Below are 21156 nucleotides of genomic sequence, written 5' to 3'. Positions count from 1 at the left end.
GCCTAGCTGATCAGGTGATTTCTCAACTTTGCTTCCATATTTGGCCTATAAAAGCTGGCTGCTTACGCTGCTGGGTGGAGCTCTGTGAATCTCTTCTGGTTCTGAGTGCTGCCAGATACATTCTTTGTTCAAACAAACGTTGTTACAGTTAATTTGTCTAAAGTTATTCTTTCAACAATCCTTATCCTCTTTTTTTCCTTTCACTGAATTCAAAGTTATAGATAGTGTCTTTATTCTTTTAGAAAATAATCACATACATATTTAACTTTATTATATTCTAATCAAATGTAAAGTTAGAATCTCTAATCTCCTTTCTAACAACATAAAGACTTGAGCGGCCGGGCACGGTGGCTCAAGCCTGTAATCCCAGCACTTTGGGAGGCCGAGACGGGCGGATCACGAGGTCAGGAGATTGAGACCATCCTGGCTAACACGGTGAAACCCCGTCTCTACTAAAAAATACAAAAAAAAAACTAGCCGGGCGCGGTGGCGGGCGCTTGTAAGTCCCAGCTACTCGGGAAGGCTGAGGCAGGAGAATGGCGTAAACCCGGGAGGCGGAGCTTGCAGTGAGCTGAGATCCGGCCACTGCACTCCAGCCTGGGCGACAGAGCGAGACTCCGTCTCAGAAAAAAAAAAAAAAAAAAAAAAAAAAAAAAAAAGACTTGAGCTCACTTTAGGTTCCCTATAAATGCTATCATCTTTCTTGTGTTATGTACTTGTATTGCTCATGCTGATTTCTAAATTTTCTTAACATGTTAAAAATATATATATATAAATACATATATATATTTAAAATATATATATAAATACATATATATTTAAAATATATATATATTTAAAATATATATATATATATATATTTAAAATATATATATATATATATATATTTTGAGACAGAGTCTTGCACCGTCGCCCAGGCCGGAGTGCAGTGGCCCGATCTCAGCTCACTGCAGCCTCCGCCTTCTGGGTTCGTGCCATTCTCCTGCCTCAGCCTCATGAATAGCTGGGACTACAGGCACCCGCCACCACACCCAGCTAATTTTTTGTATTTTTAGCAGAGACAGGGTTTCATCGTGTTAGCCAGGATGGTCTTGATCTCCTGACCTCGTGATCCGCCTGCCTTGGCCTCCCAAAGTGCTGGGATTACAGGCATGAGCCACTGCACCCGGCCTGAAAAAATATTTTTTAAACAGCCAATACAATTTACATTTGCAACATATTTAGTGGTTTCTTTGCTCACCCCTCCTTTATTCAATGGGTTTATTTTTTGTTCTACTACATTCTCTAGTAGTTCTTTCAGCAAGGGCTGTGCGCAGTAAGCTCGTATTATATTTGAACTTTTAAGTTTATCACTCACTTGGCCGGGCGCAGTGGCTCGTGCCTGTAATCCCAGCACTCTGGGAGGCCAAGGCAGTGGATCACGAGGTCAGGAGATCGAGACCATCCTGGCTAACACCATGAAACCCTGTCTCTACTAAAAATACAAAAAAAAAAAAAAAAAAAAAAAAATTAGCGGGATGTGGTGGCGGGCACCTGTAGTCCCAGCTACTTGGGAGGCTGAGGCAGGAAAATGGCGTGAACCCGGGAGGCGGAGCTTGCAGTGAGCCGAAATTGTGCCACTGCACTCCAGCCTGGGTGACAGAGTGAGACTCTGCCCCCCCCCAAAAAAAAATTATCACTCACTTAGCTTCATATAAAGTTCTAGCTTCATTATTCTTTCCTCTCAGGGCTTTAAAGATATTATTTCATTTTTTCCTTATCTTTTCTTATAATGTTAAGCCTACAGTCAGTGTAATTTCTTCTTTGCAGGCTGTCGGCAAGTCTACGTTTCTTCCTTGAAATCTTAAGTTTTCCCTTTATATTTGATGTTATGCAATGTTATTACAATGTATTAGGTATGAAAATTCTTATTTATTCTACTTGTGATTTTTTTTTTCATTGTAAGAATGTATGTTTCAATATTGGAACACTTTTAAGCATTGTCTATTTAAGAATTGATTCCTATCTCATTTTTTATATTTTCTCTATCAGGAACACCTACCAAATCTGTGGTGGGTGTCTACTTTTACACTCAATGTCTATCTACTGCATTCTAAGTGATTTCCTGAAGTCTGCCTTCCAATTTACTAATTTTCTGTTCATCTGTTTTTAGTCTACTGCTTAACAAATCTATTGAAATTTTTACTTCAGATATTTTTTCATTTTTAGAATTTCTACTTTCTTTTTTAGTCCATCAATTTTTTCTCCATAATTACTTGGAAAAAATAGGTTAGATTCTCACTTTACACTAAAATGTAATGTAGATAGGCTTACAAAATTAAATGAAAAGAAATTAAAACCATAATTAATATTTCTCAAATCTCTACATCAAGATAGATTTTCTAGGTTTCAAATTCTAGCATTGCTTTTATAATTTTGAAGGAAATAGTAATAATTTGAATATATAAACTTTAAAGCTCTGTAGCTTACAAGGAAACATAAACAAAATTTGAAAGTACAGTAAATTGGGAAACACAGCTAGAAAAGGATGACAAAGAGTTACTATTTTAAAAATAAAAAAGCCTCATAGAAGCTTATTTTAAAAATACAAACAAAAAAATTCTAATGGCTAATAATCATTTTGAAATTATTTTCCCTAACTAATATATTATTGTAAAAACATAAAACTAGCATCTACTATATTAGCAAAGGTTATTTACTTTAATGGGAATATGCAAAACTTGCTAGGGTGCCACTGCGAGAACCTAAGATGAGACTTAAAAAAAAAAAAGGAAAACAAGGCAACATACAGTAAGCACTTTAAAAGAATTCTAACTTTTTGACTCAGTAATTTTACCTTTAAGAATCTAAACAAAGGAACCAATACCAAATACTTGGATAAAAAAACTTTGTGCATGTTTCTATAGCAAAAAAAAAAAAAAAAAAAAAAAAAAAAAAAAGGGAATGGCCTGGGGACACAATAAAGAGAGGAGAAAGTAATTTGTTACCTCTGTGCAGTAAAATATTATTTGGTCATTAAAATTTATGCTTATAAAATTTCTTTAATAAAATAGGAAAATACTCATGCCATAATCTTATGTGAAAAGTATATAAAGCTATATATCATGCAACTGTAAAAGACTAGTAGAAAAATAATTATTGAAGTGTTGGCAGTATATACTTCTGTGTAGCAGCTGTGTTGGTGATATTTTTCTATGTCTGTTTACACTTTTCTGTGCCTTTCAAATATTCCATAATATACATCTATTATTTTTATAATTTTAAAGTCAATGATTTTTTGAAAAAAGCTTTCCCAATAAACTGGAAAGATATTGATTCAGTCATAAATTCTTCAGTCCTCCTCATCCTCTGTCCCTTCAAAATAAGTCCTTTCCTTATCTTCCAGTAGGAGCTGTTGGATTATTCTTGGCCAGTGGCCCTGGGTCAGATGAAAGTGCAACATACAGGTTAACAGTGCAACATACAGCTTTTAACAACAGCTCTTAAAAGTTGTTTACATTTCATGTCTGATATCTTGAAGTGTGTTAGAAAGATTTAAGAGTAAATTTTCCTAAAGGAAATTGTTAACTCAAAACCCAGTGATATGGTTTGGCTGTGTCCCCACCCAAATCTTATCTTGAATTGCAATGTATTGTGAGAGAGACCCAGTGGGAGGTAATTGAATCATGGGTACAAGTCTTTCCCCTGCTGTTCTTGTGACAGTCAATGAGTCTCATGAGATCTGACATTTATAAAAAGAGAAGTTCCCCTGCACAAGCTCTCTCTGCCTGCTGCCGTCCATGTAAGACATGACTTGCTTCTTCTTGTCTTCCACCATGATTGTGAGGCCTCCCCAGCCACATGTAACTGTAAGTCCAGTTAAACCTCTTTCTTTTATAAATTGCCTAGTCTCAAGTATGTCTTTATCAGCAGTGTGAAAATGGACTAATATAGTAAATTGGTATCAGAAGTGGGGTGCTATGAAAAGATACCCAAAAATGTGGAAGCAACTTTGGAACTGGGTAACAGGCAGAGGTTGGAACAGTTTGGAAGGGTCAGAAGAAGAGACGAAAATGTGAGAAGGTTTGGAACTCCCTAGAGACTTGTTGAATGGCTCTGCCCAAAATGCTGATAGCAATATGGACAATAAGGTCCAGGCTGAGGTGGTCTCAGATGGAAATGAGGGACTTGTTGGGAACTAGAGTAAAGGTGACTCTTGTTATGTTTTAGCAAGGAGACTGGCGGCATTTTCCGCTGCCCTAGAAATTTCTGGAACTTTGAACTTGAGATACATGATTTAGGGTATCTGGTAGAATAAATTTCTAAGCAGCAAAGCATTCAAGAGGTGACTTGGGTGCTGCTAAAGGCATTCAGTTTTGAAAGGGAGACAGAGAATAAACGTTTGAAAAATTTGCAGCTTGACAATGCAATAGAAAAGAAAATCCCAAGGGCGATTCCAAGATGGCCAAATACGAACAGCTCCAGTCTACAGCTCCCAGCGTGAGCGATGCAGAAGGCGGATGATTTCTGCATTTCCAACTGAGGTACCAGGTTCATCTCACTGGGACTTGTTGGATAGTGGGTGCAGCCCACAGAGTGTGAGCTGAAGCAGGGTGGGGCATTGCCTCACCTGAGAAGTGCAAGGGGTTGGGGAATTCCCTTTCCTAGCCAAGGAAAACCGTGACAGACGTTACCTGGAAAATCGGGACACTCCCACCCTAACACTGCACTTTCCCAATGGTCTTAGCAAATGGCACACCAGGAGATTATATCCCACGCCTGGCTCGGATAATTATATCCCACACCAAAAGAGCCTTGCTCACTGCTAGCACAGCAGTCTGAGATCAAACTGCAAGGTGACAATGAGGCTGGGGAAGGGGCATCCACCATTGCTGGGGCTTGACTAGGTAAACAAAGTGGCTGGGAAGCTCTAACTGGGTGGAGCCCACCACAGCTCAAAGAAGCCTGCCTGCCTCTGTAGACTCCACCTCTGGGGACAGAGCATAGCTGAACAAAAGGCAGCAGAAACTTCTGCAGACTTAAACGTCCCTGTCTGACAGCTTTGAAGAGAGTAGTGGTTCTCCCAGCATGGAATTTGAGATCTGAGAACGGACAGACTGCCTCCTCACGTGGGTACCTGACCCCTGAGTAGCCTAACTGGGAGACACCTCCTAGTAGGGGCTGACTGACACCTCATACACCCAGGTGCCCCTCTGAGATGAAGCTTCCAGAGGAAGGATCAGGCAGCAACATTTGCTGTTCTGCAATATTCACTGTTCCATAGCCTCTGCTGGTGATACCCAGGCAAACAGGGTCTGGAGTGGACCTCCAGCGAACTCCAACAGATGTGCAGCTGAGGGTCCTGACTATTAGAAGGAAAAGTAACAAACAGAAAGACATCCACACCAAAACCCCATCTGTATGTCACCATTATCAAAGACCAAAGGTAGATAAGATGACAAAGATGGGGAGAAACCAGAGCAGAAAAGCTGAAAATTCTAAAAATCAGAGTGCCTTTTCTCCTCCAAAGGAACACAGCTCCTTGCCAGCAATGGAACAAACCTGGATGGAGAATGACTTTGATGAGTTGACAGAAGTAGGCTTCAGACAATCAGTAATAACAAACTTCTCTGAGTTGAAGGAGGATGTTTGAACCCATCACAAAGAAGCTAAAAACCTTGAAAAAAGATTAGATTAATGGCTAACTAGAATAAACGGCATAGACCTTAAATGACTTGATGGAGCTGAAAACCATGGCATGAGAGCTATGTGATGCAAGCACAAGCTTCAGTAGCCAATTCAATCAAGTGGAAGAAAGGGTATCAGTGATTGAAGATCAAATGAATGAAATGAAGCGAGAAGAGAAGCTTAGAGAAACAGGAGTAAAAAGAAACAAGCAAAGCCTCCAAGAAATATGGGACTATGTGAAAAGACCAAATCTATGTCTGACTGGTGTACCTGAAAGTGATGGGGAGAATGGAACCAAGTTGGAAAACATTCTTCAGGATATTATCCAGGAGAACTTCCTGAACCTAGCAAGGCAGGCCAACATTCAAATTCAGGAAATACAGAGAATGCCACAAAGATAGTCCTGGAGAAGAGCACCTCCAAGACACATAATTGTCAGATTCACCAAAGTTGAAATGAAGGAAAAAATGTTAAGGGCAGCCAGAGAGAAAGGTCGAGTTACCCACAAAGGGAAGCCCATCAGACTAACAGTGGATCTCTTGGCAGAAACTCTACAAGCCAGAAGAGAGTGGGGGCCAATATTCGACATTCTAAAAGAAGAGAATTTTCAACTCAGAATTTCATATCCAGCCAAGCTAAGATTCATAAGTGAAGGAGAAATAAAACCCTTTACAGACAAGCAAATGCTGAGAGATTTTGTCAACACCAGGCCTGCCTTTCAAGAACTCCTGAAGGAGTTCTTGAAAGAACTAAACATGGAAAGGAACAACCAGTACCAGCCACTGCAAAAACATGCCAAATTGTTAAGACGATTGATGCTAGGAAGAAACTGCATCAACAAAGGAGCAAAATAATCAGCTAACATCATAATGACAGGATCAAATTCACACATAACAATATTAACCTCAAATGTAAATGGGTTAAATGCTCCAATTAAAAGACACAGACTGGCAAATTGGATAAAGAGTCAAGACCCATCAGTGTGCTGTATTCAGGAGACCCATCTCATGTGCAGACACACATAGGCTCAAAATAAAGGGATGGAGGAAGATCTACCAAGCAAATGGAAAAAAAAAAGCACGGGTTGCAATCCTAGTCTCTGATAAAACAGACTTTAAACCAACAAAGATCAAAAGAGAAAAAGAAGGCCATTACATAATGGTAAAGGGATCAATTCAACAAGAAGAGCTAACTATCCTAAATATATTGCACCCAATACAGGAGCACCCAGATTCATAAAGCAAGTCCTTAGAGACCTACAAAGAGACTTAGACTCCCACACAATAATAATGGGAGATGTTAACACCCCATTCTGTCAACGAGACAGAAAGTTAACAAGGATATTCAGGACTTGAACTCAGCTCTACACAAAGTGGACCTAATAGACATCTACAGAACTCTCCACCCCAAATCAACAGAATATACATTCTTCTCAGCACCACATCACACTTATTGCAAAATTGACCACATAGTTGGAAGCACTCCTCAGCAAATGCAAAGAACAGAAATTATAACAAACTGTCTCTCAGACCACAGTGTAATCAAATTAGAACTCAGGATTAAGAAACTCAAAACCTCTCAACTACATGAAAACTGAGCAACTCGCTCCTAAATGACTACTGGGTACATAACAAAATGAAGGCAGAAATAAAGATATTCTTTAAAATCAATGAGAACAAAAACACAACATATCAGAATCTCTGGGACATATTTAAAACAGTCTGTAGAGGGAAATTTATAGCACTAAATGCCCACAAGAGAAGGCAGGAAAGATCTAAAATCGACAACCTAACATCACAATTAAAAGAACTAGAGAAGCAAGAGCAAACACATTCAAAAGTCAGCAGAAGGCAAGAAATAACTAAAATCAGATCAGAACTGAAGGAGATAGAGACACAAAAAACCCTTCAAAAACTCAATGAATCCAGGAGCTGGTTTTTTGGAAAGATCAACAAAATTGATAGACCCCTAGCAAGATTAATAAAGAAGAAAAGAGAGAAGAATCAAATAGACATAATAAAGAATGATAAAGGTGATATCACCACCAATCCCACAGACATACAAACCACCATCAGAGAATACTATAAACACCACTACGCAAATAAACTAGAAAATCTAGAAGAAATGGATAAATTCCTGGACACATACACCCTCCCAAAACTAAACCAGGAAGAAGTTGAATCCCTGAATAGACCAATAACAGGCTCTGCAATTGAGGCAATAATTAATAGTCTATCAACCAAAAACAGTCCAGGACCAGATAGATTCACAGCTGAATTCTACCAGAGGTACAAAGAGGAGCTTGTACCGTTCCTTCTGAAACTATTTCAATCAATAGAAAAAGAGGGAATCCTCCCTAACTCGTTTTATGAGGCAAGCATCATCCTGATACCAAAGCCTGGCAGAGACACAACAAAAAAGAGAATTTTAGACCAATATCTCTGATGAACATTGATGCAAAAATCATCAATAAAATACTGGCAAACCGAATCCAGTAGCACATCAAAAAGCGTATCCACCACAATCAAGTCGGCTTCATTCCTGGGATGCAAGTCTGGTTCAACATATGCAAATCAATAAACGTAATCCATCATACAAACAGAACCAAAGATAAAAACCACATGATTATCTCAATAGATGCAGAAAAGGCCTTTGACAAAATTCAACAGCCCTTCATGCTAAAAACTCTCAATAAACTAGGTATTGACGGGATATATCTCAAAATAATAAGAGCTATTTATGGCAAACCCACAGCCAATATCATACTGAATGGGCAAAAACTGGAAGCATTCCCTTTGAAAACTGGCACAAGACAGGGATACCCTCTGTCACCACTCATATTCAACATAGTATTGGAAGTTCTGGCCAGGCAATCAGGCAGGAGAAAGAAATAAAGTGTATTCAATTAGGAAAAGAGGAAGTCAAATTGTCCCTGTTTGCAGATGACATGATTGTATATTTAGAAAACCCCATCGTCTCAGCCCAAAATCTCCTTAAGCTGATAAGCAACTTCAGCAAAGTCTCAGGATAAAAAATCAATGTGCAAAAATCACAAGCATTCCTATACAGCAATAACAGATAAACAGAGAACCAAATCATGAGTGAACTCCCATTCACAGTTGCTTCAAAGAGAATAAAATACCTAGGAATCCAACTTACAAGGGATGTGAAGGGCCTCTTCAAGGAGAACTACAAACCACTGCTCAATGAAATAAAAAGAGGACAAACAAATGGAAGAACATTCCATGCTCATGGATAGGAAGCATTTAGAAGATTTACTGGGAGAAACACCTGTGGTGAGAGGAAGTAGGAGTGACTAGGGAGGGCCTTAAGACCTCAGTGCTAATCTGAAATACATGAAAGGAGAGTGGGAAGGAAAGAGGATCAGTAGAAAAAGCTCAGAACTTTAGTGCAGTTCTTAGAAAACCTTGGTCAAGACAAAGTGGATTCCCCTACTGTATTAGTCCATTCTTACACTGCTATAAAGAACTACCTGAGACTGGGTAATTTATCAAGAAAAATAAAAGAGATTTAATTGACTCACAGTTCCACAGGCTGTGCAGGAGGCATGGCTGGGGAGGCCTCAAAAAACTTACAATCATAGCAGAAGGCCAAAAAGGGGGCAAGCACATCTTCACATGGCAGCAGGAGACAGAGAGAGAGAAGGGGGAATTGCTACATATTTTCAAACAACCAGATATCATAAGAACTCACTCACTATCATGAAAACAGCAAGGGGGCATTCCACCCTCATAGTTTAATCACCTCTCACCAGGCCACTCCTCTAACACGTGGGGATTACAATTCAACATAAGCTTTGGGTGGGGACACAGAGCTAAACACAGTATATTACCTACCTGAAACTGTTTAATAGTGGAGTCCCATGTTGGGCAGAAACAACCCAGATCTGTTACCTCTCCTGTGCTCAGTAATGGGCTAGAAGCAGCCTGGGGAGGGCATGGTCTCAATATCACCACTGTGGTGGATCCTGAAGCTGTAGCATTTAGAGGCTGTCAGCCAACTATGCTCCTTGCAGAAGGTTCTTTTAAAGGATAATCTGATGAGCCACTCCACGGTGGCCACAGAAATATATTTAAAGTATACTTCCTTCCAGAGTCTCTCCCTCTGCCCTCAAAATAAAAGAAAAACTACAAAATATTTTCTATAAAATAGCAGGTGGTAGATTGTTTATTTCTAGAGACAATATTAAGCTTTCCCTTAAGTAGAATTATAGAATTCAGAATCTAGTACAGTGCCTGGCACATAATAGGCACATAGGACTATTTGTTAACTAAATTGTGCCTTTTGATTCATTTCTTCTCCTCACGTCTAATAATATGATACTCTTTATTAAGGCCAGATACTTTAGATTTGACATTTCTAATCCTTACAATAACTCTACACTGCACACATTGTTAGACATTTTTACAAGTAGATACAAGAGACTCAGAGAGGTTAAGTAACTTGCCCAAGGTCACACAACTATAAGTGGTGGTTCTAGGATTCGAATCCAGTGCTGTTCTAAAGCCTGGCACAGGCTCCCTTTCCTCTTTGTCCTTGGTAGCCTAAGGCAAACTAATTAATGCATGTGAGAGGTGGCAATCACATAACGTGAAGCTGAAATAGATCTCATATATTATCTAAACCAGTATTCCTCAGCCCTGGCTGAACATTAGAACCATTTGGAGAACTTTTAAAATATTTGGATGATCAGGCCCCATCCCAGACCAATTAAATCACTATTTTGAGAGGGAGACCCAGCCATCTCTATTTTTTTGTTCTAAAGCATTTTTAACATGGGAACTTCTAATCTTCCCAAGATTAGGCACCACTGGTCTTGTCCAAGCCCTTCTCATATTACAGATTGGGTAATTGAGTACCAGAAAATGAAGTTATCACATCTGACAACCAAACGTGCTGGAACCAGAGCTCACAGGAAGATTTCTTAGTCCCATGTTGCCCTCTAGGAGTTTACCTGAAATTGTTTGTTGAAGCCAATGACACTGCCATGGTGAAGGACTCTATTCACACGGCAGTCCTTGTGTGCCCTCTGGTGGGTTAAAAGGGTAAGAAGTCATTTCCTGGGGCAGTACTTAAAAGGGTGGGTGCGCGCTCTGCAGAAGTTTGTATTGCCTAATCAAAATGCTTCACGTGGATTTATACAAGCTGGCTGGTTAGGTAGTAGGGATTTATATCGCCATTCTACTTCGAAGGAAGAAAACAACAAGATAAACACAAAAACAAAAGCCACCACCCTGAATTGGTTCAGTGCCTTGTCTCCAAAGACTTGCTATATAATGCCATCTTTAAATCACATAAGGCACTCCCTCACATTAGAGCTCTGGGAGAAATTTTTAAAATCTTAATCTTTTAGCAAGGGCATAGACTCTTTTGGTTCATCTCACAGGTTTTGCAAACAAACCTGAGGACAAAGTCTAGCTCCTTCAATTTAATAATCTCAAAAACTTCAGTGAGTCATGTGGTATCTTTAATCCCCAGCTTTACCATCTGAAATGGTAATTATAACCTAATTTATACAGTTCTTGTGGAGATTAAATGTATATATGCAGGACATGGCACTGGCCCTGGAACTTATTAAGTCCCCTCCACCCTCATGCCTCACAAAATGGTTATCCTGTTACTGGAATAGACCATTGTTGGGTGCATTTCTACCATGTCTGGACGAAACTCTCAAATAGGAAAAGAATACTTTCAGTGCAATGTGATGTAACCTGCATACTGACATCCCTCCTGTGGCCTGCTTTCCTTGTCCCCAGAGAGCACTTGCCACTCTCCCGCCACCCTTTGTTACAGACTTCCACAGACCTTCCCGTGGTAAGCAGAATTTGAACTCTGATCTATCCCTCATCAAAATACCTTTGGCATGTAGCTGTATTCTTATTGCTGGGAGCATTCCAACATGAAAAGGGTGAGAAGATGAGGAAAAGCCACCAAAGGAGACAGCATGAGTGATCAGTGCAGTAGGAGAGAAACCAGGACAGTGTTATTCTACAGGCCAAATTAAGAGTGTCTCAGAGGGAGGAAATGATTGCCGGGGTCAAGCAAGACAAGGACCAAGAGGTGACTATTGGATTTAGCAAAGTGGAGGTTATTGGCGGTGTTGACTAAGGCAATTCTGCTGTAGTGGTTGTGGTGAAATTCTGATTGGAGTACAGAATTGGATACATCGAGCTCAGACTCTTCTTTTGCGATGTTTTTCCTGTAAAGAAGTGCAAAGCAATGGGGTGGAAGCTAGATAAAATGTTCTTTTAAGATGAAAGAAATAACAGCATATTTGTAATGCCAATGAGAATGATCCAGTAGTGAGAGGGAAAACTGAAGATGCAGAAAGGAGAAGGGAGAACTGCTAGAGTAGCATCCTTCATAGGTCAGAGGGAATGAGATTTAGTACAGAGGTGGAGAGCCTTATAGGAACACAGACATGCTGCACTCATAATAAAGGGAAGGGCAGGCAGAGTCTGTGAGTACAGATGCCGTTAGGTAAAGGCAGAGATAATGAGAGGCTTGCAAAAGTTATCTTCTGATAGCTTCTGTTTTATCAGTAAATAAGAAGCAAGGTCATCACTGGGAGAAGCCGCTATTAAGTGAAATAAAGTCCCATCCAGAGAGCAAGTGATCAGCTCAGTTTCTGAAACAGAACCCAAAGATTAATGGTGATGTGCTCTAGTGGGTAAGAGGTTTTGCTGAAAATACTTAAATTTGAGGTTCACATGTAATATCAATGTAAAATTCAAATAACAATAAACACATGATGTTCTGAACTTTATTTTCTACTATTTAAACCACTCTACAAAATGCTCTACAACATTAACAAAACCTCAGGAAAATCTGGGGTGGGAATTAGACTCTGTTTATCTATCATTAAAATATCATGCAAACACTTATTTAAGTGTTCAAGATATTTAACTCTGTGGAATTCTTTATAGATGATGGTATATTTAAATTCCACATATGACAATGAAAATTTACCCCAAGCATATAACTCTTTAAAACAAAATAACACACATTTTTAAAAAACCGTTTCAGATTAAGTTGTTTTGCTTCTTTTCCCAGACATGAAAACTAAGCTCAATCTTTTTCCCCAGTCACAGCCTTGAGCTTATGGCAGATTTGCACAAAGTATACTAATTTCTTCTTGGCTTCTTCATCTACTGATGCCAGTGGTTCATGCCATCACAGGTAGAACAGATGATTGGCTAATTCCAGACTGGGTTCTTTATGAATGCTTTGTGCCACCAGAAAGGTCAGCTTGTGAGCATACTGACATGGTGCTGGAACACTGACTATGCCCTGAGGAGAAAAAAGTATTGATAATAATTAAGAGATTACCTTGTTCTTCAAGGTGATTTTTTTCTGATTTTGTCTACTGGTTACACAAATAATAGAATGGGTCTCTGGGTAAACAATAGCTAACCTCAACCAATAAAAGGTAACCTAACTTACTGGGAACTTAAGCTCACTGGGAAGGATGGAGTGAAAAGTCACGCTGGCTTCATGGTGCTGGGAGTAGGGAGCCATTACACTTCAGACTAGTCTTTGTCCTATGATCTCAGGTTTGGAACTCCTTGGAGGAGTTCCGTGCAAACCCTTGCCTTGGCCTTTGGGAACAGCTCTTGGCCTAATGCACAGGAACAAAGGGCAGACCCATGCCTGTTAACACTTCCTCACCAGGCACATCTGAGTTGGCTTCAACTTCTTCATCTGTAACATGTGAATAACAATACCCTGATTTCCTCCCAGGTTTGCATAAGATAATGTATATAACAAAGTCCTCTAGAAACTATAACTATTAATGTATTACAATAGTTATTGTTTTGTTTCTATGATAGACTGGTTTCCTCCCACTGTGAACTCAGGAAGTGATTCATTCATTCATTCATTCTTTGGGAAATATCAGATATTGTGCTATACCTAGGGATACAAAGATGAAGTGTATGACAATTCCTAGGTGGGACTATTGAGTATCATATTTACATTAAGTAAACAGCTTTCACTCACCGGCCAGTTGTAGTACAGGTGGCACAATTTGAATGTAAGTCTCTGCATATGGTCGGGCTTCAAGCCATTATCATCATAGATGACATTATAGTAGGTAGGACTAACAGTTCCCCGACAGGCCACCTGGCTGATCAGGTAAAAGTCATACCTGAGGGGGAAAATGAAGTGAATGTGGGAAAGAAGGCAAACAGAATAAGGTCAAACATAAACTGGACATAATGAATGTTTTGTTAAAACTTGATTTTCCAGTGGCACTTGCCATTCGTTACGTGTTGCTTCTGAATCCACGACAGTGCCAAGTGGGGGATTCTGTACAGTGCGGTTCATTTCGGTAAAGAATCGTGGCATGCACTTCTTCCTGACCACAATCACTGACAGTCTTGAGCTGAAAATTACAGAGGCAAAATATAAAAAGAACTCAATCCAATCTATACAGCTTTCTATTTTTGTGTAATTTAAAAAATGAAATAAATAAAAATTCCATTTGAAAAACACTGCAAAACAAAGAAAATAAAAATTACCCATAATCCCTCCTTCCCTAGAGATACATACAATTTTTTAAACTAGGGATTGTCCATATTTGTCGCAAAAGGATGCTATCCCAAGTCATTTGCCTAGTTTATACCACTCAAAGGGGACAGGAAGAAATGCTGAACTTCAACTGGCACTTTTGCTAAAGATTTTCCAGAATTATCCATGGAGACAAGATGTGTGTTTGTGTGTGTGTCATTAGTGACTCAACCTATTTTCCTCTTCACTCTTCCTCTCAGTTTTATTTCCAAGTGGCAAAGGAAGAACTACAAGTTCTTCCTATTCCTCTAGTCACCCCTTCTGTATTACACAAAACTCATGCCTGGGTGAATGGATGGATGGACCAAATATATGTTCTGGCCAAATGCTGAATGGTGAAGTGTTAATGTATTTGCTAAAGCCAAGGTGAAATCCTAATATTTGCCATTACAAAAGGCATCCTTACATCCTCTGGGATGTAAGGATCACTGTGGAGTTTCATTTTAAGCATTATAATTATTTTAAAAATTTATTACAAATGTTTTCAATATTGAAACTATCAAAAGTTGATGTTATAGTGCAAGAAAAGTAACTCCTTAGCACTGTCAGCTGCTAAATTTACTCCTGCACCCCTCAGTTGCATACCTGTGATTCTTAATAAACACATGCACCTGAGATCAGTGGACAGCGAGGTATTTTGACCCTAACAGTTGGGATAAAGCTACTGGTGATACTGCCCCGAAGCTTTCAGGCTTCCCCTCCACTCTAACAATACCTGACTGAGCACCTTTGTGACTTGTGGCTGTGACTGGTTGGTTGATGGTGATGATGATGATGTAACCCTACAGATAGAACTATGTGTCCTGCTTGGAATAAGATGCTTTTCAAATATTTTAAGAAGCTGACTTAAGATTATTGTCCTCTCCTATTTTCCATTTCCAACATTTTCTTGCACTTGCCATTTCACATAATCACTGCAGAAAATTTTGTACTGAAACACAGAATCTAGAAATGTAACAGTGGAGCAAGATGCCTGGTGTTCAGGATGGTCTGATTTCCATCTGCAGCTCAGCCTTCATGGCACTCAAACTCCTCTGAGAACCTTTCACAGACCTTAAGTGCACATCAGTGCCTGCAATTCAGAGGCTTTGGTTCTGTGTGTATTAGGGCCTTGAATTTGAAAGCACAGCTTGTTTTCTTCCATGTGATATTAATATGTATGAAGCATTTTCACTGCCAGCAGGCCTGCAGGCTTCATGCTGAATCTGTGTCAGCTGCTCTGAGGATACCTTTCTTTGTCTAGGTTCCCCCTCCCAGGGCCCCCAAAGCTTACATCACCCAAGCTATTGATGTTAGATCATCCCAACTACCCTCCAATCTGAAGGAAATGATAGAGCTCTACTGGCATAATACAGAAACACAGCAAAACTTAATTGCATAAAAAACAAAACTTATGCTTGAATATCTTGTGTGTAATAGCTACAGCTGAATATGCTATAATTGGGAGTATGGAGGAAAGAACAGTAAGTGAATACCTGGTATTTGAGCTGGATTCTGCCACACTGCTCAGCAGCTGAGGGACTTCGTATTCAACAAGTGTTTTTAGCTGACCATCCCCTACACCAGTACGGTACACAATTATCCGTGCTGGCAAATCATGATTGTACTTGTACCATTTGTTGAGTGCTCCTGCAGAATTTGGTGTCAGTAAGAAAAGAATTACGTTTCTAATGCCAACAAAAAATAACATTCCCATAGACTGCAGTGTTTAAATGGGTTTGCTATTTCAGACCACTGTAAAATAGGGCAATACATAATTTGGGTTATAGTTGCAATAATATAACAATGGATAACTTTAGGGAGCATTCCTCTGTCTCTGCTATTCAAGGAATCATAATGGTTTCTATGGCATGATATATTCTTAAACTTGGCCTATCTCTTCAATAAAATTTTAATATTTAAGCAATAAATTAAAATTTAATTAATGCAATAAACAAATGCCTAAAATCAAATTAACATTAGTGTCTTCAAGTCTTTAAATCCTCTCATTAGATATAAACTAGATAATTTTATGTCATTTTCTTTCCTAATGAGAATAAATATGAAAATCTAAGGAAATGGTTTTGCTGTTCCTCTGAAAACGTATCTTCACACTGACTCACCCAATTGATTCCAATTCTCACTGAGGAAATGAACTCTGAAAACATTTCTGCTCACTGTAACTATGAATTTCCTAAAGAACAGAGACCACAGAGTAATTGCTACCCAACAGAAACCTTTAATAACTGCTAAAAGAAATTACCTGCTAAAAAATATTACCAGGTTTTGATGTGAGGGGAATATAATAGAATGCAATAATTTTTTTCATATATATATATCGCATAGTTATTTTAAGAGTTTATTGTTTAGGAAATTCATTTTAGTTTGATAGAAGATAACCATATATGTAAGTCCATTACCAACATGCATAAGCAAATTCACTTTTTAAGAAAAAATATTTACAATACCCCCAAATTTACAGATGGGAAAATGCAGGAGAGGGAAGGGTTTGCACAAGTCACACTGCCAGGAAATAGCAAAGCCAGACATAGGCCAGGACTGGTAAAGAAACAGAAACCCTAGATTTGTCTTCGCATTGCATCCTGCTATGGATAGGGCACCTTTCCTCATCTGCTATCTTTCCCTTCTTCTCCTGCTTAGCCACTTTATCTGTTAGCACCCCAATCCTAGCCCTACAGGCTTCCCTCCTAGGTCTAGACTTAACATTGTTCTGTCATAACTCGAGTTCCTCCAGGGTTGGTTTCTTTTGACCTTCAAACTGCTTGTCAGGGAAACCAGCAGCCACAAATTTTCCTTCCTCCTGGCTTCATGTTATCACACATAGACAAATGTAAATGTAAATGCTACAGAGTCTGATTGTTGGCCTAAATCAGCATGCAGCTTCAGAGATCTTCAACTGGGTGACAGTTGACACAGACAAGTGTGGAGAGTTTGCTTTGACCTATGTGGTCTTCTATAAGCATGTGGATTTGAGGTCTGAAGGAACAGTCCTTGGAGCCCACCCACATTGCTGTATTTTTAGTACCAGTCATGAAAACTTTCAAGCAATCTGCAACATCAGTCATTGTTCTCTGAAGGATACAGCGGGAAAACCACCTAGAGTTAAAAAAAAAAAAAAAAAGTAAATTTCAACTTCAAATTTTCTACCATAAAAATTCATTAATATTAAACTAAGAAGTAGACATTATGAGTAAAAATCAGTGTTCACAATTTTGCATGTGTTATGTGTTCACAATTATATCAAAAAGTCTCTTTCCCAAAAAAGAATTTATTGAGAAGATAAGCTAAAGCATAGTGTTGGCATCAGCCATATCTAGCTTCAAATCCTAGTCAATATATTCACCAGCTGTGTAACTTTGCTATGTGAACCTAAGTCTCAGTTTCCTCATACGTACCAAGGAGATTTACAAGATAAGTACATTAGTTACTACCTCATAGGGTTGTGGTAAAAATTAAATCAGATAATATATGTAAAATACTTAGCACAGTACTTTGCATATAGTAAAGAGTAACAAATAGAGGCCACTATTATTATTACAATGTACTAATTTAGCAATAAAGCTTCTACTGTCAAAATATTCAAAGATTTCTGAAGCATAAACTTTCATTTCTATAGGTAATCCTTTTGGATTAGAATTCTTTTTTTTTTTTTTGAGACGGAGTCTCACTCTGTCGCCCAGGCTGGAGTGCAGTGGCCGGATCTCTGCTCACTGCAAGCTCCGCCTCCTGGGTTCACGCCATTCTCCTGCCTCAGCCTCCCAAGTAGCTGGGACTACAGGCACCCGCCACCTCGCCCGGCTAATTTTTTGTATTTTTTTTAGTAGAGACGGGGTTTCACCGTGTTAGCCAGCATGGTCTCGATCTCCTGACCTCGTGATCCACCCATCTCGGCCTACTTGTGTAGATTTCAGAAACAAGTTCTCTTACTACCACCATTAGTTAAAGCACTTGGAAATGAAGATCATGACTTCATGTTAGGTATGTTCCAGCATTATTATACCTCTCTAAATATATGCAACAACAGTAAAACAGCTATGTGTGGTCGCATAAAACTGTAAGATGTTTTATGTAAGCCTCATGGTAATTATGAAGCAAAAACCCACAGCAGATATTCAAAACAAAAAGAAAAGAGAAAGGAATAAAGCATACTATTGCAGAAAATCATCAAGTCACAAAGGGAGACAGTGAGAGAGGAATAAAGAAACAAATAATCTACAAAAAAATCCAGAAAACAATGAACAAAATCACGATCGTGAGTCATTACTTATCAATATTTTAAGTGTAAATGGATTAAATTCTCCAATCAAATGACACAGTGTGGCTAAATGGATAAAAAAGAAGACCTAACTAAATGCCACTTACGAAGAGATTCACTTCAGCTGTAAGGACACACACAGATTGAAAGTAAAAGAATGGAAAAAATATTCCATGCAAATGGAAACCAGTAGAAAGCAGGGGTAGCTAAACTTAGGCAAAATAGACTTTTGTCAAAAAAAAAAAAAAAACCTCACAAAAATCAGTCATTGGATAATGATAAAGGAATCAATTCATTATGAGAATACATCAATTTTAAGTATGTATGCACCTAATAGTTGAGCATCTAAATATATAAATCAAATATTAACATCTGAAGAGAGAAACAGCAATACAGTAATAGTAGGAAGCTTCAATACTCCACTTTTAAAAATAGATAGGTCATCCTGGCAGAAAATTAATAAGGTAACATTGGACTTGAAATTGTACTTTAAACCAAATGAATCTAATGGAAACGGACATATAAAATGTTTCAACCAACAGCAGCAGAATACATATTCTGCTCAAGCACACATAGAATATTCTCCAAGACAAATCATAGCCAGTATTAACTTTAAGAAAACGGAAATTGTATTAATCTGTTAGTTTTGTATTGCTATAAAGAAACACTTGAGACTGGGCAATTTATATTAAAAAAGAGGTTTATTTGGTGCATGGTCCTACAAGCTGTACATAAAGCATAGTGCCAGCATCTGCTTCTGGCAAGGGCCTAAGGAAGGTTATAATCATCATGAAAGGCAAAGGGGAGCCAGAGTGTCACATGGTGAAAGAGGGAGCAAAAGAGAGAGATCAAGAGACATGCCAGGCTCTTTTAAACCATCAGCTGTTGCATGAACTAATAGAACAAGAACTCACTCATTACCATGAGGAGGGCAATCTACCCCCACGACCAAAACACCTCCCACCAGGCCCTACCTTCAACACTGGGGATCACATTTTTTGGAGAGGACAAACTATGTCAATCAAGCTTACTATTGTCTGACCATCGTAGTATGACACTAGAATCAATAATAGGAGGAAACTTGCAAAATCCAAATACAGAAACACAACATACTAAAACTTATGGGATGCAGCAAAAGTAGTTTAAGATGGAAGTTTATGGCAATAAATGCCTACAGGAAGAAAAAGGAAAGCCCTGATGAACATAAATGTAAAAATCCTCAACAAAATACTGAAAACCAAATTCAACAGTATATTAAAAGGTTCACAAATCATGAGAAAATGGGATTTATACCTGGGAGATGTAAGAATGGATGGTTCAACATATGCAAATCAATAGCTAGATGCAACACACTTCCTGATTTCAAATTATATTACAAAGTCATAATAATCAAAACAGCCTGGTACTGCCATAAAAACAGACACATAGGCAAATGGAACAGGATTAAAAGCCCAGAAATAAATCCACACATATACAGTCAACTAATCTTTGACAAAAACACCAAGAATACACAATGGGATAAAGAAAGTCTCTTCAATAAATGGTGTTGAAATAACTAGATATCCACATGTAAAAAAAATGAAATTGGACCCTTATACCATACATAAATATTAACTCTAAATGGGTTAAATACTTAAACAAAAGATCTGACACTGCAAAACTTCTAGAAGAAAACCTAAAGCTCCATGACATTGATCCTGGCAATGATTTTCTAAATATGACACCAAAAATATGACAAAATAATAAAAGTTTCTGCATAGCAAAGGAAACAATTAACAAAATGAAAAGCAACTTACATAACGGGAGAAAATATCTGCAAATCATATATCTGATAAGGGGATAATATCCAAAATATATGAAGAACCCATACAATTCAATAGAAAAAATAATCCAATTAAATAGACATTTTTCCAAAGATGATATATAAATGGCTAACAGATACGTGCAAAGGTGCTCAACATCACTAATCATCAAGGAAATGCAAATCAAAACCACAATGAGATATCACCTCACACCTTTAGGATGGCTATGACCGAAAAGTCAGAAGACAGATATTAGAGAGAATGTGGAAAAATGGTAACCTTTATACATTGTTGGTAGGAATGTAAATTAGCATAGCCATTATGGAAACCAGTAAAGAAGTTCCTCAAAAAATTTCAAGTAGAAATCCCACTCTGGCTATATATCCAAAGGAAAATAAATCAGTATGTCAGATATCTACATTTCCATGTTCAATAGCCAAGATACAGAATCAGTCTGTGACCACTGATGGATGATTGGATAAAAAAATTGTGAGATACACATACACATACACACATGCATATGCACACACAACAGAATATTATTCAACCTTAAAGAAGAAGAAAATCCTGCCATTTGCAACAACATGAATGAACCTAGAGGACATTATATTAAGTAAAATAAGCCAGACACAAAAAGAAAAATTCTGTATGATCACTTATATATGGAATCTAAAAATGTCAAACTCATAGAAATAGAGAGTAGAAGATAGTTATCGGGGCAGAGGGTGGGAATATTTGATGTTGTTCAAAGGGTACAAACTTTCAGTTATAAGGTGAATATGTTTTGGACACTTAATGTACAGCATGTTGAGTATAGTTAATTATCATGTACTATTGTATAGT

The 21156-nt window shown here is 38.3% G+C and overlaps 1 protein-coding gene and 1 long non-coding RNA gene across 2 annotated transcripts in view; one reads left to right on the top strand and one right to left on the bottom strand.

Annotated features, from left to right (window-relative positions):
* Nucleotides 1–21156, top strand: part of LOC140712728 (uncharacterized) — a 164796-nt gene that overhangs the window by 105763 nt on the left and 37877 nt on the right. The window lies entirely within an intron of this gene.
* Nucleotides 12438–21156, bottom strand: part of PIWIL4 (piwi like RNA-mediated gene silencing 4) — a 48436-nt gene continuing 39717 nt past the window's right edge. The window contains exons 16-20 of the mRNA XM_008020577.3: nucleotides 17282–17352; nucleotides 15732–15885; nucleotides 13946–14071; nucleotides 13687–13834; nucleotides 12438–12978 (exon numbers count right to left, since the gene is read on the bottom strand). Of these exons, the coding sequence (XP_008018768.2) occupies nucleotides 12862–12978; nucleotides 13687–13834; nucleotides 13946–14071; nucleotides 15732–15885; nucleotides 17282–17352 (616 nt within the window). The 3' untranslated portion in view covers nucleotides 12438–12861. The remainder of the gene's footprint in view (nucleotides 12979–13686; nucleotides 13835–13945; nucleotides 14072–15731; nucleotides 15886–17281; nucleotides 17353–21156) is intronic.

The sequence above is a fragment of the Chlorocebus sabaeus genome, chromosome 1, assembly GCF_047675955.1.
Source record: "Chlorocebus sabaeus isolate Y175 chromosome 1, mChlSab1.0.hap1, whole genome shotgun sequence".
NCBI lineage: Eukaryota > Metazoa > Chordata > Mammalia > Primates > Cercopithecidae > Chlorocebus > Chlorocebus sabaeus.
Note: the sequence above shows the minus strand (reverse complement) of the source record. Positions and strands in the feature narration are given on the sequence as shown.